This window comes from Agelaius tricolor, unplaced genomic scaffold (genome assembly GCF_023055355.1).
Source record: "Agelaius tricolor isolate 1412-34295 unplaced genomic scaffold, bAgeTri1.0.p SCAF_58, whole genome shotgun sequence".
Lineage (NCBI taxonomy): Eukaryota > Metazoa > Chordata > Aves > Passeriformes > Icteridae > Agelaius > Agelaius tricolor.
In genome coordinates, this window is record NW_027269318.1 from 1000034 (window position 1) to 1026641 (window position 26608).

The window sequence follows — 26608 nt, forward strand, 5'->3', positions numbered from 1 at the left end:
CCCAAACCCCGCTGTGGCCCGGGCTGGGGACATCCCTGGGGCCTGTCACCTCAGCTGGCCCTGCAGTGTCACCTGGGACCCTCCTCTGCACCCAAAAACCGGGCCACCCCACCTTGGGGGGACAGGGCCACGTGCGGGGATATGGGGGGTGACATGGGGACAGTGCCACTGCATCCGGGGGGCTGTGTGGGGACAGATATCACCTTGTCAGGGTGGCCATGGGGACAGGTGCCACATTGTCAGGGTGGCCGTAGTGCTGTGGGGACAGGTGCCATTGCAGCGGGGTGGCCGTGTGGGGACAGGTGCCACAGCACTGAGGTGACCGTGGCCATGTGGGGACAGGTGCCACATGGTCAGCGTGGCCCTGGTGCTGTGGGGTCACTGAGGTGGCCATGGTTGGACAGGGACAGGTGCCACAGGGCTGTGGCTGTGTGGGGACAGGTGCCACCCCACTGAAGTGTCTGTGGTTGTGCAGGGACAGGTGCCACATTGTCAGAGTGGCTGTGGTCCCGTGGGGACACTGAGGTGACCGTGGTTGTGCAGGGACAAGTGCCACATTGTCAGGGTGACCATAGTGCCATGGGGTCACTGAGGTGACCGTGGTTGGACAGGGACAGGTGCCACAGCACTGAGGTGTCTGTGGTGCTCTGGGGACAGATGCCACAATGTCAGGGTGGCCGTGGTGCCATGGGGACAGGTGCCACAATGTCAGGGTGGCTGTAGTCCCGTGGGGACACTGAGGTGACCGTGGGAGTGCAAGGACAAGTGCCATACCACTGAGGTGTCTGTGGTGCTCTGGGGACAGGTGCCACAATGTCAGGGTGGCCGTGTGGGGACAGGTGCCACATCACTGAGGTGACCATGGCCATATGGGGACAGGTGCCATTGCTGAGGTGTGTCAGGGGCACAGGTGTCACTTGGTGGCACAGGTGTCACTTGATGCAGCTGTCTGTGGCTGTGTGGGGACAGGTGCCACTCTGCCAGGTGCCCGTGGTCACAGAGGGGACATGGATGGGGACAGGTGCCATCCATCGGGGGTGTGTGGTGGCAGGGACGTGTGTCACACTGTCCATGGGGACACGTGTGGTGCCACCAGGGTCTGATGGCCCTGCAGGGACCCATCGTGCTGCCAGGGCACTCACAGGGGACAGGTGTCACCCACGGTTGTGTGGGGACAGGTGCCACTTGTCGGGGTGTCCCGCTCACTGTGCCACACCAGCGGGGTGGCCGTGCCACCTCCGAGGCACCAGGGACAGGGCCAGACCCCGGCGTCACCTCCCCAGCCAGGTCACAGCAAAACCCTGTGGCCTTTGCCACAGCCATGTCCCCAAGGCCCTGGCGAGGACAAGGCTGGGGGGACATGGCCCAGGTGATGGCAGTGTCCCCTCCATGGCAGTGTCCCTGTCACCCTCGATGGTGGTGTCCCCTTGATTGCAGTGTCACTCAATGGCACTGTCCCTGTCACCCTCGATAGTGGTGCCCTCTCGATGGCCGTGTCACTCAATGGCACTGTCCCTGTCCCCTTGATTGCAGTGTCACTCGATGGCACTGTCCCTGTCCCCTCGATGGCAGTGTCACTCGATGGCCGTGTCCCTGTCCCCTCAATGGCAGTGTCACTCGATGGCAGTGTCACTCGATGGCCGTGTCCCTGTCCCCCTGATGGCAGTGTCACTCGATGGCAGTGTCACTCGATGGCACTGTCCCTGTCCCCCTGATGGCAGTGTCACTCGATGGCAGTGTCCCTGTCCCCTCGATGGCAGTGTCACTCGATGGCAGTGTCACTCGATGGCACTGTCCCTGTCCCCCTGATGGCAGTGTCACTCGATGGCAGTGTCCCTGTCCCCTCGATGGCAGTGTCACTCGATGGCAGTGTCACTCGATGGCAGTGTCACTCGATGGCCGTGTCCCTGTCGCCGCCCCCCAGCCGGTGGCCCGGGCATGGCCGCGGTGCCTGCGGTGGCTTCAAACCAGGACAGAGCCGCTGTCCCCGGCCTGGCAGGGACAGGGGACAGGGACAGGGCTGTCCCCAGGGGTGGCCGTGCTGTCCCAGCCCTCCGGGGGGGGCGGGAGCGTGACCCCAGCGGTGTCACCAGTGGCGATCAGTGCAGGGGTGACATCCCCGCGCCTTTGTCATTGTCGCTTTTTGGGGGCTCCCGGCGGAGGGGCGGCACTGCCGGCTGGGCATTCCCGGTTCGGCATTCCCGGTTCAGATTCCTGGTTCAGATTCCCCGTTCAGATTCCCGGTTTGGATTCCAGGCTGGGCATTCCCGGTTCAGCATTCCCGGTTCAGATTCCCCGTTCAGATTCCCGGTTCGGATTCCAGGCTGGGTATTCCCGGTTCAGATTCCTGGTTCGGATTCCCGGTCTGGGCATTCCCAGTCCGACATTCCCAGCTGGGCATTCCCGGTTCAGATTCTCGGTTGGGCATTCCCGGTCTGGCATTCCCAGTTCAGATTCTCGGTTCGACATTCTCGGTCTGGGAATTCCCGGTTTGGATTCCAGGCTGGGCATTCCGGGCTGGACATTCCCGGTTCGGATTCCCGATTCCGCATTCAGGTTGGGCATTCCCGGTCTGGGCATCCCGGTCTGAGCATTCCCAGTTGGACATTCCCGGTTCAGCATTCCCGGTTCGGCATTCCCGGTTCGACATTCCCGGTTCGGCATTCCCGGTTCGGATTCCCGTTGGGCATTCCTGATTTGGATTCCGCTTCGGATTCCCGGTTCGGATTCCCGGCTCGGATTCCCGGCGCTCCCAGGCGGCTCCGCGCCGGCCGAGCCCCGAAGCGGCCGAACCGGCTCTGCCAGCCGGGAACCGGCTGCGACAGCTCCGCGGGGTGGCACCGCCACCGCCACCGGGAGGGACCGCGGCCTCGGGAGGGCACACCGGGAACGCGGCACCGCCGCTCCGGTGGGCGCAGCGGGAATTCGGGTTCGGGATGCAGCTCCGCGTGGGCGCCCCGGGAGTTTTGGAACAGCAGCTCCAGGTGAGCGCACCGGGAATTCCGGGACAGCGGCTCCGGGAGATCCCACCGGGAATTCCGGGCTGCAGCTCCCGGTGGGAGCCCCGGGAATTCCGGGGCAATCTCAGCGCTCGGGCAGGATTTGGGTTTGGATTTGCAGGGAATTCGGGATGAACCCACGCAGCTCCTCGTGCTGCCACCGCCGCGGGCTCGGGGACATCCCGGAGCCGCCCGGGGGGCGCAGGGACGGGGGCGGCGGTGGCACCGCGGTGTCCCCAAGCGGGGCCGGTGTCCCCGAGCGGGGCCGGTGTCCCCGGGCCGGCAGCGGGGCAGGAAGCGCCGTTGGGGCCGCGGGTGACTTGGCATTTCCTGAGAGCTCTGGGGCTTTTTCTTTGGTGGCTTTGCACAAGCGACAGCGGTGACAAAAAGGGGGGGCCCCCCTAAGCACCCCCTCCCCGCAGCCCGTTCCGGCCCCGCTGCGTCGGCGCCGCTCCCACGGCTGCGGGGCCATGGAGGGCCACGGCCACCCCCAGGGACAGGTACCGGCTCTGGGGACATGGGGACACCCCCGGCTCGTCCCGAGGGACGCTCGGGGTGGAGCGGGAAGCGCGGGGGAGGCGGATTCTGGGGTCCCCCGCCCCGTTGTGGCGGTGCCTGCGGGATCCCGGAAAAGGGGAGACGGTCCCCGTGGGAACGGGGGGACAACCCAGGTATGGGGAACTCGGGGTGCTCAGGGATTGGGGTGACCCCAGGGTGCTGCACTGGGGCGTGGGGGTGCCCAGGGTGCCGCAGTGGGGTGCACAGGGAACGTGGGTGACCCCACATTGATGCATTGGGGCGCCCAGGGCTGTGAGTGACCCCAAAGGGCGGCACAGGGTGCTCAGGGATGGGGGTGACCCTAAAAGTGCCACCCTGGGGTGCTCAGGGCTCTGTGTGACCCCAAGGAGCAGCAGTGGGGTGCTGAGGGACATAGGGCACCCCAAAGGTGCCACACTGGGGTGCTCAGGGACTGGGGGTGACCCCGAGGTGCCCCATGAGGTGCTCAGGAACATGGGACACCTGGAGGGGGCACCTTGGGGTGCCCAGCCTGGGTGAATCCCCGCTGTCCCCCGCTGTCCCCCGCTGTCCCCCACCGTCCCCACCGTCCCCTCTGTCCCCTCTGTCCCCACTGTCCCTGCTATCCCCACTGTCCCCACTGTCACTGCTGTCCCCATTGCACAACCCCAGCTGGGCCGGGCAGGGCCCGCTGTGCCCTGATTGGCTGCAGGGACAGGTGCTCTGCGAGCTGATTGGCCCGTGAGTTCCACAGGTTGTGCTGTGCTGGGCTCTGATTGGCTCAGCACCTCCACAGGTTTTGTGCCTCTGACTGCTGATTGGTCAGCGAGCCCGCAGGTGATGCTGTGCTGGGCTCTGGTTGGTCAGAGGCTTTACAGGTTGTGCGGTTCCTGGTTCTGATTGGTCAGAGGCTCCCAGGGGTGTGTGGGGCGGGGCTGGTTTCTCTGACTGTGATTGGCCAATCCCTGCGGGTGGGGGCCATGGAGGGCCGTGATTGGCTGCCGGCCCTAGCCCCGCCCTCCCTTGCAGAAGGACCTGTCCTACCTGCAGCAGTGGCTGGAGGCTTTCGTCACCAGCTTCGAGAGGGTCATCGCCCTGCCCTCGCTGGAGCCCCGCAGGTGGGACCCCAAAACCCTGCAGTGACCCTGCCGAGTGACCCCAAACAGCCCTGAGTGACCCCAAACACTCCCGAGTGACCCCAAACAGCCCTGAGTGACCCCACACACTCCCGAGTGACCCCAAACAGCCCTGAGTGACCCAAAGAGCCCTGCATGACCCCAAACACTCCTGAGTGTCCTCAAACACCCTGGAGTGACCCCACCTGGGATGACCCCAGCACCCATGGATGACCCCTCTGAGCGACCCCCAGCAATCCTGGGTGGCCTCCAACACCCCCTGGGTGACCCCAGCACCCCTAAATGTCCTGCCCAAGTGATCCCCTGGATGACCCCAGCACCACCCCTGGATGACCCCAGCACCCCTGAATGACCCCTATAGGCGACCCCCAGCACCCATGAATGACCTCCAACACCCCTGAGTGACCACACTGGATGACCCCCAGTACCCCTGGCTGATCCCAACACCCCCGAGTGACCCCTCTGAGTGGTCCCCAGCACCACTGAGTGACCCCCAACACCCCCAAGTGACCCCAGCACCCCTGAGTGACCCCTGTAGGTGACCCTCAACCTCCCAGAGTGACCCCTCTGAGTGGTCCCCAGCACCCCTGGATAATCCCAACACCCCTCAATGATCCCCGTAGGTGACCCCCGCACCCCTGAGCAACCCCAGCACCGCTGAGTGCCCCCCAAAGCGCTCGGGTGTCCCCAAACCCCGTGTGGGGCCCCAGCCCTGCCGCTGTGGGTGTTGTGGTGCCTCATCCGCCCGCCGCGGTCGGAGCCATCCGGTGCCTCGGGCGGGCGGGGGCCCTGGGGACAGCGGGGTGACATCCTGCGCCCCGGTGCCACCCAGGCCCGAGGAGCCGGGCTCCGAGATCCCGGCGCTGCCGCGGGAGGTGCTGCAGGTGCTGAGCCAGAGGCTGGGACACTGCGTGGCCCTGGGGACACAGGGGACGGGGCTGGGCCAGGCCCTGCTGCTGCTCAAGTTCTTCATCATCATCTGCAGGTGGGTGACCCCAAATCCCTCTGGCCCCCCTCTTCCTCCTGGTCCCGGCTTCCCAGCACGGAGCAGCCCCAGGGATGGGGGTCCCATGCCCCCCCCCAGGTCCTGGTTTGTCCCAGGGTGGCTTTGGGGGTGTGCAGCCCCTACCCCAAAAAAAATCCCATAGAATTCCTCCCTGAGGGGAGTCACCGCACTGGGAAATCTGGGATCCCCCCAAATCACAACATCCCCTCTAAAGTGCATTAAAAATTTTACAAAATTTTCAAAATATAATACTAATAATACTAATAATACTAATAATAATAATAATAATAATTAGTAGTAGTAGTAGTAGTAGTAGTAGTATAAAAATATATTATATATTTATATATATTATATAAATATTATTATATAAATAAATATATTATAATTATAACAACAATAATAATAATAAATTAGTAGCAGTGAAAATAATATTATTATTTAATAGTAGTAATATTAATAGTAATAATAATAATAATAATCGTAGTAATAATACTAGCTGTAATTACAATAATGCAAAATAACAAAATATTTAAAATATATAATAATAATAACTTAATAATAGATATAAAAATATAAATATTTGATATAAAAATATAAATATTTTAATATAATATTTGTATTTTATATATTTTTCTAGTTTAATAATAATTATTAATATAAAATAGTTTGCATTATTAATAATAATAATGCAAAATAACAAAATATTTTTTAAATATAGTAATTAAGAAATAACGTTATTGCCCCTCAAAATTGTCATTCCTCCAATGTAGTGCCTCTCCAAAAGTGCATCACATCTCTAAAAATAATAATTAGAAAATCGTTATTATTAATAATAATAATATTTAATAATGTAATATAAATAAAAATATAATAATTTAAAACCACCATTCCCCCCAAAATTCCATCATTCCCTCCCAGTGGAGTATCCTCCCTGAAATGCATTATATCTCTAAGAAAATTTTTTGAAAATAATCAATATTATTAATAATTAATATATTTAACAGTAATCGTGGATATAATAATAAATAAAATAATGTAATATAATAAAAATATACAAATAGGAAACCCAAATTCTTCTCCCCAAAATTCCATCATTCCCCCCAAACTGCATCACATCTCCAACAACAAAAATTAATAACACAATGTAATATAATAAAAATTGTGTAAAATATAAGAAATTTTTATGGCATTTTTCCTGCCCCAAACACTTTGTTCCCCGCCGAATTTTCCTGTTCCCCTTCCCAAATTTCCTCCCCCAGCTGTGCAGGTGAATTCCCGATGTTTTCTGTTCCAGGAACCTAGAGAACATCCAACCCGACAGGAGCCCCGGCTGCCTCCCGCACGTCCTGCGGCTGCTGCGGCTCTGCGGGAGCCAGGTGGGAATGGGAGCGGGAATGGGAGCAGGAATGGGAACGGGAATGGGAGCGGGAATGGGAGCGGGAACGGGAATGGGAGCGGGAACGGGAATGGGAGCGGGAACGGGAATGGGAATGGGAACGAGAGTGGGAGTGGGAACGAGAGTGGGAGTGGGAATGGGAATGAGAATGGGAATGAGAGCGGGAACAGAGATGGGAATGGGAGTGGGAACAGGAAGAGGGAGGGGGAATGGGAACGGGAATGGGAGGGGAAATGGGAGTGGGAACAGGAACAGGGAGGGGGAATGGGAACAGGAATGGGAGTGGGAGAGGGAGCAGGAGCAGGAATGGGATGGGAAGGGGAATGGGAATGGGAGCAGGAACGGGAATGGGAACAGGAATGGGAAAGGGAGTGGGAAGGGGTATGGGAATGGGAACAGTCATGGGAATGGATATATGGGAATGGGAACAGTCATGGGAATGGGCACAGGAATGGGAACGCAGAGTGGGAAGGGGAATGGGAATGGCAATGGGGACAGGAATGGGAACAGGAACAGGAACAATCATGGGAGTGGGAACAGTCCTGGGAATGGGAATGGGCGGGGCCTGATTGGCTGGGAAGGGGCTCAGCGCTGATTGGTCATTGAATCCACACATTATGTGAGTCTGGGCTCTGATTGGTCAGTGTCTCTATAGGTTGTGTGATTCTGGATGCTGATTGGTCAGGGAATCCACAGGACGTGCTACTCTTGGATCTGATTGGTCAGCAAGACCATAGATTGTATGATTCTGGATGCTGATTGATTGAGAGCTCTACAGCTTGTGCTGCTCTGGGATTTGATTGGCCAGCATCTCTAGGTTTTGTGATTCTGGATGCTGATTGGTCTGTGAGTCCACAGCGTGTGTGACTCAATGTTGATTGGTCGAGAGCTGTACAGGTTGTGTTGCTCTGTAATTTGATTGGTTCATGGGTCCGCAGCTTGTGCTACTCTGGTGCTGATTGGCCAAGAGCTTTGCAGAGCCAGGTGCTGATTGGTCACTGCAGCTCTGGATTCTGATTGGTCATCAGCCCTAGAGGTTGTGTGACTCTGGTTGCTGATTGGTCAGTGCATCCCAGCTTGTGCTGCTCTGGGCTCTGATTGGTAGATTGGTTGATTGGTTGATTGATTGATTGATTGATTGATGATCCCATTCTCCCTACAAAGTGGAGTTTTCCCCCCCAAGAAAAAACTGCATGCCATTTTTGGAGTGTGTCAGGGATTAAAGCTCGGCTTTCCCGGCAGCTGCGGAGCATCCCGGGGGACGAGCAGAGCCGGGCACAGCTGGAAAATGGGGCACAGCTGGAAAAGGGGACACGGCCAGAAAATGGGGCACAGCTGGAAAATGGGGCACAGCTGGAGAAGGGGACACGGCCAGAAAATGGGACACAGCTGGAGAGCCGGGGAAATGGGGCACAGCTGGAAAAGGGGACACAGCTGGAGAAGGGGACACGGCCGGAAAATGGGACACAGCTGGAGAGCCGGGCACAGCTGGAGAACGGGATGCTCCACGCCCTGCACCTCTGCGAGTGCTTCCTCGACCCCTACCAGACCTGGCGGCGGCAGCTGAGCGGGTGAGGGACCCCCCCACTGCATCCCAAAATCCCTCCCCCGTCCTGGATCCCCCCCTCACCCCTCTCTTTCCAGGGAATCCATCAGTGCCAAGGAGAAGAGCAAATACAAGTTCACCCCCGCCCCGCTGCCCCCCGAGTTCGGTGCCTTTTTCCAAGGTAAAAGTGGGATTTGGGAAAGGGGAGGGTTGGTGTGGGATCCCTAAGTGGGGAGAGCGTCCAGGGATGGGGGGGGTGGGATCAGGGAATATTTATAGGATCCGTGGAGGGATGTTGTATCCAGGGGCAGGTATCGGTCCAAGGACCTTAAAGGATCCTTTATCTGCTCCAGGTTATCCTGTGCTTATCCCACAGATATGGGATCCCACCCCTGCTCCAGGTTATCCTGTGCTTATCCCACAGATATGGGATCCCACACCCGCTCCAGGTTATCCTGTGCTTATCCCACAGATATGGGATCCCACCCCTGCTCCAGGTTATCCTGTGCTTATCCCACAGATATGGGATCCCACCCCTGCTCCAGGTTATCCTGTATTGTCCCACAGATATGGGATCCCACCCCTGCTCCAGGTTGTCCTATACCTATCTCAGGATTATTGTAGGATTCCAAGGCAAACATAGGATGCTGTTCCAGCTTATCCTATGCCTGCCCCAGAAATTTAGGATCCTGTACCTGCTCCCATGCCCTGAGAAGAGGAACAGGATCCCAGAGCAGGAATTAAGCCCAGCACCACCTGCAGAACCCGCAAAAATCAACACAAAGGGGGATTTCTATCAGGGAAGCCCCAAAAATCCCCTTTTAGAGGCAGCACTATGGCAAAAATCCCCTAGAACTCCGCCCCATAAACCCCCAGCTGAACACGAGTTTGGCAGAAATCCCCTTTTTTGGGGCCAAAACCCCGTTCCTGGCACAACCAGAGCTGGAAAACCTGGAGCATCCACATCCTCTCCATCACCAGCAGGGTCCAGCACCCCCATGGGGTGGATTTGGGTAGGAAAGGGATTTTTCCCTATTTTTTGCAGTGAAAAAATTATTTTTCCCTATTTTTAGCTAGAAAAGGGCCTTTTTCTGTTCGGTTTTGGTTGTTTTTTTTTTTGTTTTGCTGTTTGCTCCTGTGATGAAATCTTTCCCTCCTCATCCTCACAGAGAGCTTCCAAGGCGGGAAGCAGCTCCCAGAAACGATCCAGCTCCGGATTATCCATCTTTTTGGAGCCATCCTCTCCGGATCCAAGGTACCCTTGGGAGCCCCTCATTCCAGGGATAAACCCCAAAGTTTTGTTCATTCCAAGGCTGGAATTAAACCACTGAATTTTCCAAAGCTTTTTAAAATCCTGTTTAATATTCCAGCCTTGAATTCGGTGGGATCAGCCCAGAAATGTTAAATTAAGTAATTAAATTGAAGAATTGAATTAAAGATTCAGAAATTAAAGATTCAGATTTCAGAAGTGTTAAATTAAGTAATTAAATTGAAAAACTAAATTGAAGTATTACAATAAATAAAATAAAATAAAACAAAATAATAAAACAAAACAAAATAATTAAAAATTAAATAAAATTAAAGTATTAAAATAAATAAGAAAATAAAATAAAACAAAATAATAATACAAGACAAAATAATTAAAAATTAAATAAAATTAAAATATTAAAATAAATTATAAAATAAAGCAAAATAATAAAACAAGACAAAATAATTAAGAATTAAATAAAATTAAAGTGTTAAAATAAATAATAAAATAAAATAAAACAAAATAATGAAACAAGACAAAATAATTAAGAATTAAATAAAATTATTTTAAATACTTATTAAATTAGGAATTAAAGAATGAAATAGCACAAATAAAATAATAAAATAAAACTAAATAAGTAAATTAAATAATAAAATTAATGAAATAAAGTAAATAACAAAATAAAGCAAAATATGTCAATAATTTAAATAATTGAATTATTGAATAGTTAAAGTATTGAATGAGGCTTTTTTAAACTTAAGTATTTTTAAAACTTTATATTTAAATATATTTAAAACTTTGTAATACTTTAACTTCATTTAAACTTAAGTATGAAATAGTTAAATATAATAATTAAATTACTGAATTAAAATATTTTCTTGGACTATTACATTAAAATATTAAAATTAATTAAATAATTAAGTTATGGAGAGCTTTTAAGCTGAAGCTGCTGCTTCACCTTCAGTTCACCTCTGGGCTGGAAGCTGGAAAATCCTTGGATTAAAAATTTGGACCCAAAATCAGTTTTAACTTCCGCAGCAACCAAAAATCAATTCAATCAATAATTCCAAAAGTGGTTTTAAAGCAATTCACACCCCCAGGGTAAAATCTGCAGCGCTGGAGGTCCCGGGGTCAATAAACACCGGGATCAGTGCAGGGCTCAGTCCCACGGGTGACGGAATTCCCGCCTGTTCCCGACCCCGCAGCCCAACGCGCTCGAGGCCATCACGCCCGCGGCTCTGGAGGTGCTGCTGGGGGTGCTGCAGCGGGGTGGCAGCGGCGCCGCCCTGTCCCCCGCGCTGCTGGAGGTGACGCTGCGCTCCGTGGTGGCCGCGGTGCACGTCCTGCACGGCTCCAGCCCCGGCGCCGGCCCCGTGTCCCTGCGGAGCCTCCTGGACGGATTCTTCAGGGTGCTCAACTCCCACCTGCCCGCGGCGGCCGGCGGCGGCCTCATCGCCCTGCGGGTGCTCATGCTGGGTAGGTTGGGAGCAGGGTGGGGTTTGGGGATGTGGGGTGGGATGGGATGGGGCTGAGCCAGGCTGGCTGTCTGTCTGTCTGTCTGTAGATGCCATCCCGGCCATGCTGAGCTGCCAGGACCGGCCGGTGCTCCAGGCCGTGTTCCTCAGCAACAACTGCTTCGAGCACATCATCCGCCTGCTCCAGAACAGCAAGGTAGGGGGTGGCACCTCAGTGTCCTCATCCCTGTCCCCTGTTCCTCATCCTCAACCCTGTCCTCATCTCCCTCCTCCATCCTCATGTCCATCCTCCTTCCTCATCCCCATCCTCATCTCCATCCTTATCACCTTCCTGATGATAAACAAACCTGGGCTAGAGTGGCACCAATTTTGGACACATTCATCTCCATCCTCACCCTCTTCCTTCCTTCCTTCCTTCCTTCCTTCCTTCCTTCCTTCCTTCCTTCCTTCCTTCCTTCCTTCCTTCCTTCCTTCCCTCCTTCCTTCCCTCCTTCCTTCCCTCCTTCCTTCCCTCCTTCCCTCCCTTCTCTTCCTCCCTCCCTTGTTCGCCATTTCCTCTTTAAATGACCCTGGGACAGTCATTTGGTGACACCAGGGTTGGGTACCTTCATCTCCATCCTTACCCTTCCCAATTCTAAATGACCATGGGACAGGGTGATGTGTCCCTTTTGGGGACACCAGGATTGTGCACCTCCATCTCCATCCTCACCATTCCTGGCTCTGAACGATCCTGGGACACATCCCTGGGGTGGGGACCCTGCAGAACCCCTCCCAGTGTCCCATGCCCACCCGTGTCCCACAGCTCTACCTCGGCAGCTCGCGGGAGGCGGGTGAAGCCCGGGACGAGGTTCCCACGCGGAACGGGGATGGACTCCAGCAGGTACCCATGACCCAGGCACCACCCCTGGTGGGCTGTGTCCCCTCATTCCCACGTCCCAGCAGCTCCTCCATTCCCATGTCCCTCAGGTCAGTGCCAGCAGCTCCGACGCCATCGCTGTCCACGCCCTCAGGGTGCTCACAGCCATCATGAGCAACTCGCCCTCAGCCAAGGTGGGCAGGGGGGACCTCCCCTGAGGAGGACACCCCAAAACCAGAGGGATTTGGGTATTTTTCACCCGGGTTGAGGTGGCTCAGCCCGAGGTGACAGCTCACACTGTCCCTGTGCCTCCAGGAGGTGTTCAAGGAGCGCATCGGCTACGCCCACCTCTACGAGGTGTTGAGGAGCCAGGGCCAGCCCACCCAGCATCTGCTCCAGGAGCTCCTCAACATGGTGAGCATTCCCACTTTTCCTGACTCTGGGCAAAGCTCTCAGCACTGGGGGTTCCTGTGGATCTCAGCCCCCCATTCTGAGCCCCCCCCATCCTCTCCACTCTGCTGGTTTCTCAGCAGCTTCCTCCCAGCGGGTCCTGGGTCCATCTTTCACTCGGAGTTGTGCTTGGGTTTGGGAGTTTTGAGCCCTTTTGGATGTGGAACTGCTCACTCTGGTACTGCTGGACACAGGAGGGTCTCCAAGGTGCTTCATGCATGAGAGTCTCTGAGATCCTTGATTCGTGGAGGCCTCCAAGACACTCCATGCACAGAGATTCTTAATGCTCCGAGATTCTGGATGCACAAGAATCTTTAGAATGTTTGGTGCATGAGGGCCTCCAAGATCCTTGATACATGGAGGTCTCCAAGATGCTTGGAGTCCCCAAAATTCTGGATGTGCAGTATCTCCAAAACTGTTAATGCATGGGAGTCTCCAAGACCCTTAATCCATGAGGATCTCCAAGATCCTTGATGCATGGAGGTACCTAAGATTCTTGATGCATGGAGTCTCCAGGATTCTTCATGCAGAAGATCTCCAAAAGGATTGATGCGTAAAGGTCTCTGACATACTTGATGCACAAGGGTCTCCAAGGTCTTTGACCCATGAGACCCCTTGCTGTCTGGGGTCCCCGAACTCTGGCTGCATGGGAGTCTCCAGCATTCTGGATGCACAAGGGCCTACACAAGGTCTCTGCCTGGGATGGATCCATTCCTCTCCAAGCACTGGAGCTGCACCAACCCCCTCTCATGTCCCTGCAGGCAGTGGAGGGTGACCACAGCTCCTTCCCAGTGCGTCCCATCTGCAACGAGCAGCCCCTGCTGATGCTGCTGGCCTGGCTGCCGGCGCTGGAGTGCCGGGATCTCCAGCTGTTCCTGTCGGCGTGGCTGCGGCGCCTCTGCGAGGCCTCCCTGCCCAGCCGCCTCACCTGCGTCAAGGCAGGCATGGTGGGCTCCCTGCTGGCTGCCTTGGCCACCGAGCCAGCTCTTCCCAGCGCCTGCTCCCAAAACCTGCTGGAGCTGCTGCGCTCCTTGGGCAGCCTCTCCATCCGGCCTGGGGAGCTGCGGCAGCTCCTGCGGCTGCTGCGGCGCGAGCGGGGCCGGGGCCCTCATCCCTACGTGGCTCCGGTCATCCGGGCGCTGTCCGGCATGGCCAGGGGCGAGGGGCCTCCCCGGGCACTGCAGAGCTTCGACCTGAGCCCCGGCATGGCCGGGATCATGGTGCCCACCATCCAGAAGTGGCCCGGCAGCGCCTTCGCCTTCCACGCCTGGCTGTGCCTGAGCGAGGAGGAGCCGGAGCCGCCGGCAAGGCCGAAGAGGAGGCAGCTCTACAGGTGATGCTCGCTGGAGGGGGTGAGGTGAGGGTGGGGAGGGGCAGCAGCACCATCCCCACCGTGGTTTTCTCTATGTTTTTCTCCACCAGCTTCTTCACGGCGGGCGGGACGGGCTTTGAGGCGTTCTTCACCGCGGGCGGCGTGCTGGTGGTGGCCGTGTGCACCAAGAAGGATTACATGACGGTGGCACTGCCCGAGTTTCCCTTCAACGACTCTGCTTGGGTGAGGATCACCCCCATCCCCGTCCCTGTCCCCAGCAGGGACACCTCAATGCCCTGATGTCCCTCTCTGTCCCCCCAGCACTGTGTTGACATCGTCCACGTGGCCGGCCGCCGGCCCTTCGGTCAGAACATCGTCAGCATCTACGCTGATGGACACCTGCGGAAAACGGCACAGCTCCGCTTCCCCTCCCTCCACGAGGTGGGGGATCCTCCCAGCACCCACCCAGACCCTTCTGCATGGCCTCACTGGGGGCTGAGTGTGATCCCTTCTCCCTCCCAGTCCTTCACCTCCTGCTGCATCGGCTCCGCGGGCCACCGGACCACCACGACGGCCGCCACGGCTGCCAGCCACCCTCCGGCACCCCACGGGCCAGAGCTGGTCTTCACCCAGCACCCTGTGCTGGGACGCTCCCAGTCCGTCCCTGCCACCCTCGGTCCCCACTCTTGGACCCCCACCCAGCTGCCCACGGAGGGGGTGGTGGCCACCACGGCGGCCGGAAGCCAGGACACGGAGTGGGGCAGCCCCACCTCGCTGGAGGGTCACCTGGGCTCCGTGGCCATCTTCTGTGAGGCTCTGCAGCAAGCCCAGGTCAAGGCTCTCTTCTGTGCAGGTGTGTCAGGGTGGGACATGGAGGATGTCCCCAGGGTGCTGGTGGTGACCGGGGTCTCCTCCACCATGTCCCAGCTCACCCCAGCCCTCTCCTCCAGGACCAAATGTCACATCCCTGTTCACACTGGAAGGGGACTTGGTGGAGCTCAGCAGTAAACTCTTGCTGTACTACACCCCCCAGGTGAGGAGAGGTGTCCCACCCCCCTGGGGACAGCGACAACACTGGTGGACCCTGTGCCACCAGGGACATGTCCAGGAGCATGAGGATGCTCCCACGGTGTTCTCTTCCAGGCCTGCAGGAACAACATCTGCCTGGACCTCTCCCCCAGCCACAGCTTGGACGGGAGGCTGACAGGACACAAGGTGGTCAACTGGGACATCAAGGTAGGCTGGGCACAGGGTGGGTGACCTGTCCAGCCCATGGCCTGGAGGCAGGGGGTCCCTCCTGGGGCACAGTCCCAGGGCAGGACCCCCAGAGGTCCCCTGGACCCTGCAGGGACTCTGCCCATGGTTCTGGGTCACCATGACCCCCATCTGTCCCATGGGTCCTCATTATCCAGGATGGGCACTGTGGGTGGTGCAGGGGAACAGGTGACTTTTGGGGACCCCAGGTGCCATGGACCTCCTCCTCCTCCATGCTGCTGTCACCACCCAGCAAAGCCTCTCCCTCCCTCCCCCAGGACGTGGTCAACTGCGTGGGTGGGATGGGGGTGCTCCTGCCCCTGCTCGAGCAAGTGGTGTCCAAGACGGAGGAGCCCGAGGATGAGCAGGAGACCAACGACCTGGTGGGGCCGGAGCTGACGTCCTCCAGGAACGCCCAGGGCATGCTCATCCCGCTGGGAAAGTCCTCAGGTGAGGAGTTCAGGGGATGTGAAGCAGGAGCTGTCCTGCTTGGGTGGCTGGAGGTGACCACGGAGGGGTTCCTGGGCCTGGCCAGTGTCCACCACGGGCAGGAGAGGTCTTGCCTGAGGCTCCAGGAGTTACAGGGTAATGGAGGAACCCCTTGGGATGTTGTTATGACCCAGTTAGTCACAAACAAACAGTTCTGGGAAGGTGAGGATGGCTCCAGGAACCTTTGGCGTGGGTGGAATGTGCTTTCTCCCGACATCCAGCTGCTCATTCCCAAGCTGAAAGTGGCAAAGACTTCCATGTCCTTAAATCTGGGGAAAGCAGGAGAGAACAGGGTGAAAAGTTTGGAGAGACAGCAGCGTGGGATCTCCAGGCAGGGGTTTGGGTGGGCCTGGGGCTCACAGGTGCTGGTGCCCTGCAGAGAGCAGGCTGGAGAGGAACAGCGTGGCCGCCTTCCTGCTGCTGGTGAAGAACTTCCTGCGGAACCACGCCGTGAACCAGGAGAGCCTGGTGCAGTGCCACGGGCCGGCCATCATCGGAGCGCTGCTGCACAAGGTCTGGGAGGCTCCCAAAACCCCATCCCACCATCCTTGCTGTTCCCAGGGGGCTGGAAGATGTCCCCTGTCACCCGTGACAGGTCCCTGGCACGCTGCTGGACATGAGCACCTTGGTGGCCTCGCAGATCCTCATGGAGCAGGTGGCTTCTGAGGGCAGCGGGTTCCTGCTGCACCTCCTCTACCAACACCTGCTCTTTGATTTCCGCATCTGGAGCAACAGCGACTTCGCCGTGCGCTTAGGTGGGAGCAGGAACTGCCTGGGAATGTCCATCCCACGCTGGCTCCATGGGATCCTGACACCTTCCCCCTGCAGGTCACATCCAGTACCTGGCCAGCGTGGTCAAGGACCACAAGCAGCGCATCCGCAAGAAGTACGGGGTGCAGTTCATCCTGGACTCCATCCGGACCTACTACGGGTCAGCTGCCCCACAGGGCTGGAATCCTGGAATGCTGGCAGGGTGGGCTTCACCCCTGGGAGCTGTGGTTTGGCTAAACACCATTTTTGGGGGGTAATATCCTTCCTACCAGAGTGGGAGCATTGTGGTGGGTGCAGGACCACACATGTGCCATCCCTGAGCCTGTGCCCAGCTCCAAAATCCACCCCCAGCAGCCACCAAGAGTGTGGGGCTCCTGCAACAAGCAGACCCAAATGTGTGGGGTGGACATGTTCCCAGGGGTAGGAGATCCCTGGAGCTCCTCGGGCTTTGTGTTTGGATTTGGGATGATGCTGGCAGTGGGTGGTGGGTGACAAGGGACACATACCCACATGTGTCTGTTGATCAACACCTCCAGGGAGAAGACCACGGCCACCGATGACATCAGGACGGTGCAGACATCCCTTTTCAGCCTAGTGAAGGACTTCTTCTGCAGGAGCTTCTCTGGGGAGGAGATGCAGAGCCTGCTGAACTACCTGGCAGGGGCACAGGATGAGCAGCAGGTGTGTCACCGGCCACGCTGTGGTCCCCAAACCCCTCAGCGAATCATGGGCTGGGGAGAAGCCATTGAGATCCCAGTGGGACACTCAGAGGGCAGTGGACAACCATCTAGGTGTCCTGCAGGTGTGTGGGGCGCTGGAGGTGATCCACAGCCTGCTGAAGGGCTCCCCAGCCCAGGAGCAGCTCTTCGCCTTCCTCTTCGAGCCAGGCCACGTGGAGCTGCTCTTCTCCCTGCTGGTGCAGAAGAGGTTCTCGGATGAAGTGAGGGAAAGGGTCTTCAAGGTAGGGCAGGTCCCCAACGCCCACCTCCTGCTGCCCCCAGCAGGGATGTCACAGCCAGGTTGCCTCCTGTCGCTGTCCCACCAGGTCCTCTACAAGATGCTGAAGTACGAGAAGGTCCCCGAGCGCATCAAGAGCCGCCTGAAGCTGAAGGACATCGGGTACCACGGGCTCATCTCCTACCTCAGCGACATTCCTGGCTCCATGCTGCTCTTCCGCTGCCTCTCGGAGCAGGTCCTGGGGGCAGGTACCGTGTGCCTGAGAAACCAGGCCACCATCCCATCTACGTGCCATGGGATCATCGCTGGTGGCTTCCCACAAGGCTCAGCTGGGCTGGGTCTTTGGTGGCTTCTGGGGACAGCAGGAAGTGTCCCACCACTGTGCTGACTCTCCTTGTCCACAGACCCTCCCAACTACAAGGACCTGGTGGCCGTGGTGTACCTGTCCCACCGGGCTGAGCTGAGCATCCGACTCGACATCTGCCGCAAGGTGAGCGGGGCCAGGACACAGAGGGAGGTGACACAGGTGTCACCCCGGGGCTGAGCTCCTTGGACACCAAGCTGTGCCCAAAAACGGTGGCCTTGGGGATGGTGGTGACACGGATCAGCCAGCATGGAAATGGTGCAGCTCCAGCACCCCATGGTGGTTTTGGAGGATCTGGGGTGCTCCTGTTCCTGGGAGAGGGGACAGAGGTGTCACCCCGGGGCTGAGCTCCTTGGACACCCAGCTGTGCCCAAAAATGGTTGCCATGGGGATGGTGGTGACACGGATCAGCCAGCATGGAAATGGTGCAGCTCCAGCACCCCGTGATGGTTATGGAGGATCTGGGGTGCTCCTGTTCCTGGGAGAGGAAGAGCTGGGGCAGCAGCATCCAGTGTCCTTCATTTTCCATCTCCTTTTCCTTCTCCTGCAGCTCTTCCACCTGATCTATGCGCAGCAGGACCTGGTGAAGCAGCTGGCCAGGCTGGCTGGCTGGCAGGACACGCTCACCAAGCTCTACGTGAAGGAGTCCTACGAGTGCCGCCAGCACAGCCTGAGCCCCGCGGGCTGCCCGGAGCTGCTGCGCCTCTCCGAGCCCTCTGGGACGAGCCCGCCGCCCGCCGAGCTCCAGGAGCTCGATGTCTTCCTCCCACTGGGATACGAGGCCTCGGACCAGGAGCTCTCCGAGGGCTTCTCCGACCTCTCCATCTCCCCGAGCGGCCGCACCAAGTCCTTCCACTCCTACAACTTCAAGTCCTTTGACTCCTCGGACCGGGCCAGCCGCTCGTCCTCCAACCCTGGGGACGGTCCCACCTTCGATGGCGTCTACCACCCGCTGTCCCCCTTCTCCACCTCGCCCTTCGACCTGGGGCTGGACCTGGCCAGCACCAGCTCCATGGCCACGGCCGAGAGCGGCACCCAGACCCCGGCCAGCGGCCCCGGCACCCCCTCACCCCTGGAGAGCTTCAAGCCCTTCCCAGGAATGCGAGCGCGCAAGAGCTCCAGCCTGTCCAACGTCCTGGACGAGAGCAGCTACCAGGACGTGCTGCCCAGCGACAACGTCTCCAACACCAGCAACCCCCAGGTGAGCCCCAAACCCTCGTCCCCACCATCCCGGGGCACTGCGGGCACCTCTCACCTTGCTCTCCGCTGGCAGCAAACCCCCGAGGAGGAGCTGTGCAACCTCCTGACCAACATCATCTTCTCGGTGACGTGGCGCGGGGTGGAGGGCTGGGACGAGGCGGCCTGGAGGGAGCGGGGCCAGGTCTTCTCCGTGCTCACCAAGCTGGGCACAGCCTGCGAGCTGGTGCGGCCCCCAGACGAGATCAAGCGCAGGTGAGGCCCTCCCGTGTGCCGGGGTGGATCCTGAGGGAAGGGCACCCTCTGGAGCTGCTGCTGCTGTCCCACAGCCTGCTGGAGATGATGCTGGAGTCGGCGCTGACCGACCTGAAGGAGTCGGGCCCGGCCACGCTGCCCGGGCTCACCCACAACGCCCTGAAGCTGCTGCGGCTGCTCCAGGATTTCCTCTTCTCCGAGGGACACAACAACCAGGCCCTGTGGAGTGAGAAGGTGGGTGGGAGTGAGCAGGGATTCCTCTGCTAATCCCTCATGTCAACCCTGGCCCTAAAACCAGCCCCACCTGCAGAACTTGAACATAACCTCAGACTTATTCCTAAATTGAAATCAAAGCCTAATCCTAACCTTAGGAAATAACCTCGGCCTCAATCCTAGATTTAAATCAAAGCCTAATCCTAATTTTAGGAAATAACCTCTGCCTTATTTGTAATCATAAATTGAACCCCAATCCTAATCATTAAACCTTAATCCTAAGCCATAATTCTCAATTTAACTGTTCCTCCTAGATCATGATCCTAAACCTTAACTCCACATCTTCGTCATAAAACCCAACCCTTAATCCTAATCTTAACCCTAACTCTTTCTGTAAACCTAAACCCTAGCCTTAACTCACAGCCTGTAATCTCACTGTACTTCCTACATCCTAATCCTAAACTTTACTGCTATACCTTTGTCCTAAAGCTGAATCCTAACTCCAGTCCTCTACCCCTAAACCTGACCCCTGAACTTAATCCTGAGCCCCAACCTCATGCCAAACCCGGTTTGTCACGAGTTGTGTTCTACCCTAACCCTAAACCCAAACCCGAATCCGAGGAGGGCTGGGTGACAGGGCCGGTGGCTCGGCAGGGCTGGGTTCCTGCCCGGGCGGGGGCTCACGGTGTCCCCCCAGATCTACGAGGGGGTCAGCAGCCTGCTGGACAAGCTGGGCGTGTGGCACCACCTGGCCAACGGCACCTCGGACCTGAAGGAGATGGCGCAGACGGGGCTGCGGGTGCTCGTGGGGTACATCCTGCTGCAGGACCCCCAGGTGGGTCACCCCTCCCTGGGCACCGCTCTCTGGTACATTTGAGCACACTCTGAAGTCCATTGGCTACTCATTTTAAATGGAGGTTTAATGTGGTGATAGATTTGATCTAAACATGGTTCCAATTACCTGCATAGTTTGTTGTAATAAATTGGGTTAGCCCTCATCATGTTACTTGAGAGGCACAAAACAAATGAATATAAACTGGCATAACGTGTAGTGACTTAAAACACTTTGCTAACTCTTACGTGTTAATGAAAATGAATGAGGAAGTGGAACAAATCTTCCCCTAGGACAGCAATTTACCTCTAATTACGGCTTCAACTCTTTAAGACCTCCCTTCTTTTAAGAAATTTGCTTATAGTGAAAAGAAGCAAAAGGTGGCCCCGCCTGACGTCCCCTGTCCCCCCAGCTGCACTCCCTGGCCTATGTGAAGCTGCACAGCCTCCTGCAGACCACGTCGGCCCCGCGCAGGGACGAGGCCTGTTACCTGCTGGGGAAGCTGGAGACGCCCCTGCGGCGCTCCCTGGACTCCAGGTCAGAGACCTTCTCCTGGCTGGTGCCCATCATCCGCACGCTGATGGATCAGTGCTACGAGACCCTGCAGCTGCAGCAGTTCCTGCCCTCGCTGCCGCCCACCAACGGCAGCCCCACCTTCTACGAGGATTTCCAGCTCTTCTGCACCACCCCGGAGTGGAGGGGCTTCATCGAGAAGCACGTGGGTGCCGTGGGGCGGGATGGTTGTTGTGGGGTTGCCTGGATGAGGGGTGCTGGGTGCCGAGCCCTGGGAATGCCTCTCTGCTCGTGCAGGTGCAGCCCACCATGGCCCAGTTTGAGATGGACACGTTCGCCAGGAGCCACGACCTGATGTCCAATTTCTGGAACGCCTGTTACGATGCCATGATGAGCAGCTCGCAGCGCCGGGAGCAGGAGAAGGCAGCCAGCCGCAAGTTGTTCCAGGTACTGCCACCTCCTTGTCCCCAGGATGTCACCCTGGGGGGTGCTCTTTGTCCTGGGGACACTCTGCTCACCCCTGGGGTGTCACTCTGGGTGCTCCTCAGCGTGGGGAGCTGTTCCTCACTCCCAGGGTGACAATCCAGGGATGTGCTCCTCACTCTGGGGACATGCTTCTCACCCCAGGGATGCCATCCAGGGGATGTGCTCTTCAGCCTGGGTACATACTCCTCACTTCTAGGATGTCTTTCTGGGTTTTCCTCAGCCTGGGGACATTCTCCCCACCCCAAGGATGTCATGCAGGGAATGTGCTCCTCACCCCGGGGATGTCATTCTAGCAATGTGCTCCTCTCCCTGTGGTATTAATCCTGGGGTTGTGCTCTTCACCCCATGAGGACATTGCCTTCAGGAAGGGCTCCTCCTCCTGGGGACACTGTCCTAGGGATGTGCTCCTCGTTCCAGACACATTATCCCTGGGATGTGCTCCTCATCCTGGGGATATCAGCCCAGGGATACACTCCTCATCCCAACCACATCATCTGGCGATGTTCTCCTTACTCTGAGGACATCACCTATGGATGTCCCCAATCCCCAGCCCTGTTGTCACCTCACTGTGGTGCCCCCCCGGCAGGAGCTGGTGCTGGAGCCGGCGGCGAAGCGCTGCAAGGCGGAGAACGCGCGGCACGCCAACGTCCTCAAGCAGGCCAACAACCAGCACAGCACCGTGCTCAAGCAGTGGCGCTCCCTGTGCCGCCTGCTCACCTCGCCCCGCTCCGCCTGGGCCGACCGGTGAGTCCCCGCCCCGTCCCCAGGGAGGGGTGGCACAGCCAGGGGGTCCCCAGGGTGCCTCACCCTCAGCTGTCCCCCAGGAACCCACCGGAGGTTCGCTGGAAGCTGTCAAGTGCCGAGACCTACTCCAGGATGAGGCTAAAACTGGTGCCCAATCTCAATTTTGACCAGCACTTGGAGGCCAGCGCCCTACGGGACAATCTGGGTGAGGTGGTGGCACTGGGGCACCTGTGGGTCCTCCTGTGCCACGGGCAAGGGATGTCACCGGTGGGGTTGGGCTGGGAGATGACATGGACAGCGCTGAATTTGGGGGCCCTTCACAGGAGCTGCCCCTAGCTCAGGGGGGTGATGGGTCCTGCTGACCCCCTCCTCATTTCAGGAGCTGACCATCTCCAGAACCCCACCGAGTCCCTCCCGCTCGCCATGGCCAAGGAGGCCAAGGTGAGCGAGCTGGAGGATGACCAGCTGGCCGAGGAGGACCTCCCTGTCCTGGACAACCAGTGAGTGACCCCACCCCTGCCAGAGCACGGGCTGACCCGGGCTGGGGTTGTCACCAGAGTGTCCTCACCCCACTGTGCCGCACAGGGCTGAGCCCAAGGAGCAGAACCAGCGGGAGAAGCTGGTGGTGTCGGAGGACTGCGAGCTCATCACGACGGTGGCCGTGGTCCCTGGGCGCCTGGAGGTGACAACCCAGCACGTGTATTTCTACGACGGCAGCAGCGAGAAGGAGGAGACGGAGGGAGGTAACGGCGGGAGCTCCTTGGGGGATGTGAGGAACCCCTGCCCCACCCCATCCCTGCCTCTGGAATGGCGGGATGGTGATCCCTGGGGGGCTCTGCGTGCCCCCACCCTCGGCAGGGATCGGCTACGACTTCAAGCGCCCCTTGTCCCACCTGCGCGAGGTCCACCTGCGCCGCTACAACCTGCGCCGCTCCGCCCTCGAGCTCTTCTTCATCGACCAGGCCAACTACTTCCTCAACTTCAGAAAGAAGGTGGGGACCCCTCATCCCCTCCCAGCTCCCTCCCAGGGCCTCAGCTCTGCCCGAGTTCCTGCAGCTCCTTCTGTCCCCTCCAGGTGAGGAACAAGGTGTATTCCAGCATCCTTGGTCTGCGGCCCCCCAACCAGACCTACTTCGGCAGCCGGTCCCCCCAGGAGCTGCTCAAAGCCTCGGGGCTCACACAGGTACCAGCTCCACCCTGCCCATCCATGTTCTGTGTGTCCCCTTCCCAGGTGGAAAAGGGAGGGTGACAGCATGGGGTGCCCATGGGACCAGGGATGGACATGAACATGGACAGGGAATCAGGGATGGCTGTGGATGCGGGAGTGGCCATGGGACCAGGGATGGGCATGGACATGGACAGGGAATCAGGGATGGCTGTGGATGCGGGAGTGGCCATGGGGCCAGGGATGGCCATGGACGTGGACATGGATTTGGACAGAGGATGAAGGATGGCTGTTGGGAGTGGCCATGGGACCTGGGTTGGCAATGGGGTGAGGACAATCATGGGACAAAGGACAACTGTGGGATATGGGATGGTCTGAGAGCAGGGATGGCCATGGAACAGGGGATGGCTGTGGGATGGGGGTGGCCATTGGACCAGAGGTGACTGTAGAACCAGGGATGGCCATGGGGTGGACATGGCCACAGTTCTGGGGACAGCTGCAGGACCAGTGATGGCCATAAGACTGGGGACAACTTTGGAACCAGGGATGGCCAAGGGACAGGCACTGCCACGCGGTGGGGGGTGTCTGCCCTGTCTCCTCTCCCCCCAAGCCCATCTCCTCCCTCTCCCTTCTCTCCAGAAATGGGTCCTGCGGGAGATCTCCAACTTCGAGTACCTCATGCAGCTGAACACCATCGCGGGCCGCACCTACAACGACCTGTCCCAGTACCCCGTGGTGAGCCCCCGTGTCCCCCACTGTCCCCACACTGACCCAGTGCCCCCGCAGCTCACCCACCTCCCGCCCCCACCCAGTTCCCCTGGATCCTGCGGGATTATGTCTCGGAGACCCTGGACCTCACCAACCCGGCCGTGTTCCGGGACCTGTCCAAGCCCATTGGGGTGGCCAACGAGCGGCACGCCCGCGACGTCAAGGAGAAGTGAGTACCCCACAAACCAAGGGCGGGGGATGCAGGGAGCACCTGGCCAGCTCCTGGTGGACCCCATCCCACCTGGCCTGCAGGTACGAGAGTTTCGAGGACCCCACGGGCACAGTGGACAAGTTCCACTACGGCACTCACTACTCCAACGCCGCTGGGGTCATGCACTACCTGATCCGCACCGAGCCCTTCACCACGCTCCACATCCAGCTGCAGAGCGGCAGGTGGGCGCCCGGCAGGTGGGTCCTGCAGAAGGGACATTGTGGGGACAGCCAGGCTGCAGCCAGGTGTCCTGTGCCTCCAGGTTTGACTGCTCGGACCGGCAGTTCCACTCGGTGCCGGCGGCGTGGCAAGCCCGCATGGAAAACCCAGTGGATGTCAAGGAGCTCATCCCGGAGTTCTTCTACTTCCCGGAGTTCCTGGAGAACCAGAACGGTAAGGGACACCATTGTCACCACCAGGGGAGCACAGCGGGGTCTGTGTCCCTCACTGTCCTCGTGCTGCCCGCAGGCTTTGACCTGGGCTGCCTCCAGCTCTCCAATGAGAAGGTTGGGGACGTGGTGCTGCCACGGTGGGCGCGCTCCCGCGAGGACTTCATCCAGCAGCACCGCAAAGCCCTGGTGAGATGGGGAGCCCCTTCAGCCCTGGGGGTGTTCCAGGGCCATTCCCACCCCACCCTGACGCCCCATCCTTGGACAGGAGTCGGAATATGTCTCCGCCCACCTCCATGAGTGGATCGACCTCATTTTTGGGTACAAGCAGCGCGGCCCGGCCGCCGTGGAGGCTCTCAACGTCTTCTACTACTGCACCTACGAGGGTGAGCTGAGGGGCAGAGGGAGGGGGACACCTTCCAGGGGTCTGTCCCTCCAGGGCTGTGACTGTCCCCACCCTCAGGGGCCGTGGACCTGGATGCCATCACCGACGAGACGCAGCGCAAGGCTCTGGAGGGCATCATCAGCAACTTTGGGCAGACGCCCTGCCAGCTGCTCAAGGTAGCTCAGACCCCCAGCCCCCAAAACCAGCTGCTTTTGGAGGTTCCCCCACTTCTGACGGGTGCCCTGTCCCCCCAGGAGCCGCACCCTGCCCGGCTGTCAGCAGAGAGCGCCGCCCGCAGGCTGGCCACCCTCGACACCCGCTCCCCCAACGTCTTCGAGAACCTGGGCCAGCTCAAGTCCTTCTTTGTGGAGGTGAGGACACCCCCGGGGGTCCCTGGGAGGGGTGGGGTGGCCAGGAGGGTGCCCAGCAGCTGCTGTGTCCCCACAGGGCATCAGCGATGGGGTGGCCCTGGTGCAGGCCGTGGTCCCCAAGAACCAGGCACATTCCTTCATCACTCAGGGATCCCCTGACATCCTGGTGAGTGTGGGGAAACTGAGGCACAGGGATGTTTTGCTGGTCCAGGGGGGCCCAGCACCAAACCAGGGAGGATCCCAGCAGTGAGGGCGGTGTCACCTCCCCTGCCCCTCTGCCCAGGTCACCGTGAGTGCCAACGGCTTGTTGGGGACCCATAACTGGCTGCCCTACGACAAGAACATCTCCAACTACTTCAGCTTCACCAAAGACCCCACTGTCACCAACGCCAAGTGAGTCACTGGGGCACGGGGTCCCCAGGGATGGTCCCTGGAGGTGCCACCAATCCACCACCACCTTCCCACATCCTCCCCACAGGACCCAGCGCTTCCTGCAGGGCCCCTTCGCCCCCGGGGCCGACCTGAGCTCGCGCACGCTGGCCGTGTCCCCCGACGGGAAGCTGCTCTTCAGCGGGGGACACTGGGACAACAGCCTCCGTGTCACCTCGCTGGCCAAAGGCAAGGTCGTGGGGCACATCACCCGGCACATAGGTACGTCCTCCTCCCGTGGTGATGATGGTGATGGTGATGATGATCTGATGATGCCCTGATGGGTTTGTAGGGAGGCAGGTGACACCATGAGGGGCATCTCCCAGTGTCTCCGTCTCCTGGGACTGGCTGGCACCCAGTTCCAACCTCAGATCTGGAGTGGGGTGAGGAGCAGCAGCATCCACACCCCAAAATACATCTTGGAATGGGATTGGCAGCAATTCCACGTCCAAAAACACATTATGGTGCCATCCCTGGGAGTCAAGGGGCCGAGTGTGGTGGGAGGGGACCGACACCTCATGGTGTCCCTCTGGCTGTCACAGATGTAGTCACCTGCCTGTCACTCGACCTGTGTGGCATCTACCTCATTTCTGGCTCACGGGACACCACCTGCATGGTGTGGCAGGTCCTACAGCAGGTAAGGGCTTGAGGAGTGGGGAAGCTTGTGGTGGGCACTGCCAGCAGGTCACTGATGTCCCCATGTCCCCACCACCAGGGTGGCTTTTCCAGCGGCTTGGCTCCCAAACCCGTCCAGGTGCTGTACGGCCATGACGCCGAGGTGACGTGTGTGGCCATCAGCACCGAGCTGGACATGGCCGTGTCCGGCTCCAAGGTGAGCTGGTGGCGCCGTGGGGTGGGCATGGGATGGGCAGTG

The 26608-nt window shown here is 58.2% G+C and overlaps 1 protein-coding gene across 1 annotated transcript in view; it reads left to right on the forward strand.

Annotated features, from left to right (window-relative positions):
• NBEAL2 (neurobeachin like 2) overlaps positions 1–26608 on the forward strand; it is a 29691-nt gene that overhangs the window by 877 nt on the left and 2206 nt on the right. Inside the window, 52 exon segments of the mRNA XM_071456332.1 lie at positions 4545–4633; positions 5484–5636; positions 6952–7033; positions 8296–8624; positions 8698–8780; positions 9769–9854; positions 11054–11324; positions 11413–11519; positions 12126–12203; positions 12290–12373; positions 12495–12593; positions 13391–13962; positions 14052–14184; positions 14263–14382; positions 14464–14794; positions 14892–14974; positions 15085–15177; positions 15474–15645; positions 16064–16197; positions 16280–16439; positions 16513–16615; positions 16992–17136; positions 17258–17416; positions 17501–17660; positions 17817–17902; positions 18327–18421; positions 18558–18660; positions 18663–18977; positions 19050–19228; positions 19303–19462; positions 20139–20276; positions 20686–20991; positions 21084–21233; positions 21859–22016; positions 22097–22221; positions 22396–22516; positions 22602–22759; positions 22875–23012; positions 23015–23199; positions 23821–23916; positions 23994–24118; positions 24202–24342; positions 24423–24553; positions 24629–24738; positions 24818–24935; positions 25013–25110; positions 25189–25305; positions 25382–25471; positions 25589–25698; positions 25784–25956; positions 26277–26371; positions 26450–26566. Coding sequence (XP_071312433.1) covers positions 4545–4633; positions 5484–5636; positions 6952–7033; positions 8296–8624; positions 8698–8780; positions 9769–9854; positions 11054–11324; positions 11413–11519; positions 12126–12203; positions 12290–12373; positions 12495–12593; positions 13391–13962; positions 14052–14184; positions 14263–14382; positions 14464–14794; positions 14892–14974; positions 15085–15177; positions 15474–15645; positions 16064–16197; positions 16280–16439; positions 16513–16615; positions 16992–17136; positions 17258–17416; positions 17501–17660; positions 17817–17902; positions 18327–18421; positions 18558–18660; positions 18663–18977; positions 19050–19228; positions 19303–19462; positions 20139–20276; positions 20686–20991; positions 21084–21233; positions 21859–22016; positions 22097–22221; positions 22396–22516; positions 22602–22759; positions 22875–23012; positions 23015–23199; positions 23821–23916; positions 23994–24118; positions 24202–24342; positions 24423–24553; positions 24629–24738; positions 24818–24935; positions 25013–25110; positions 25189–25305; positions 25382–25471; positions 25589–25698; positions 25784–25956; positions 26277–26371; positions 26450–26566 — 7764 coding nt within the window.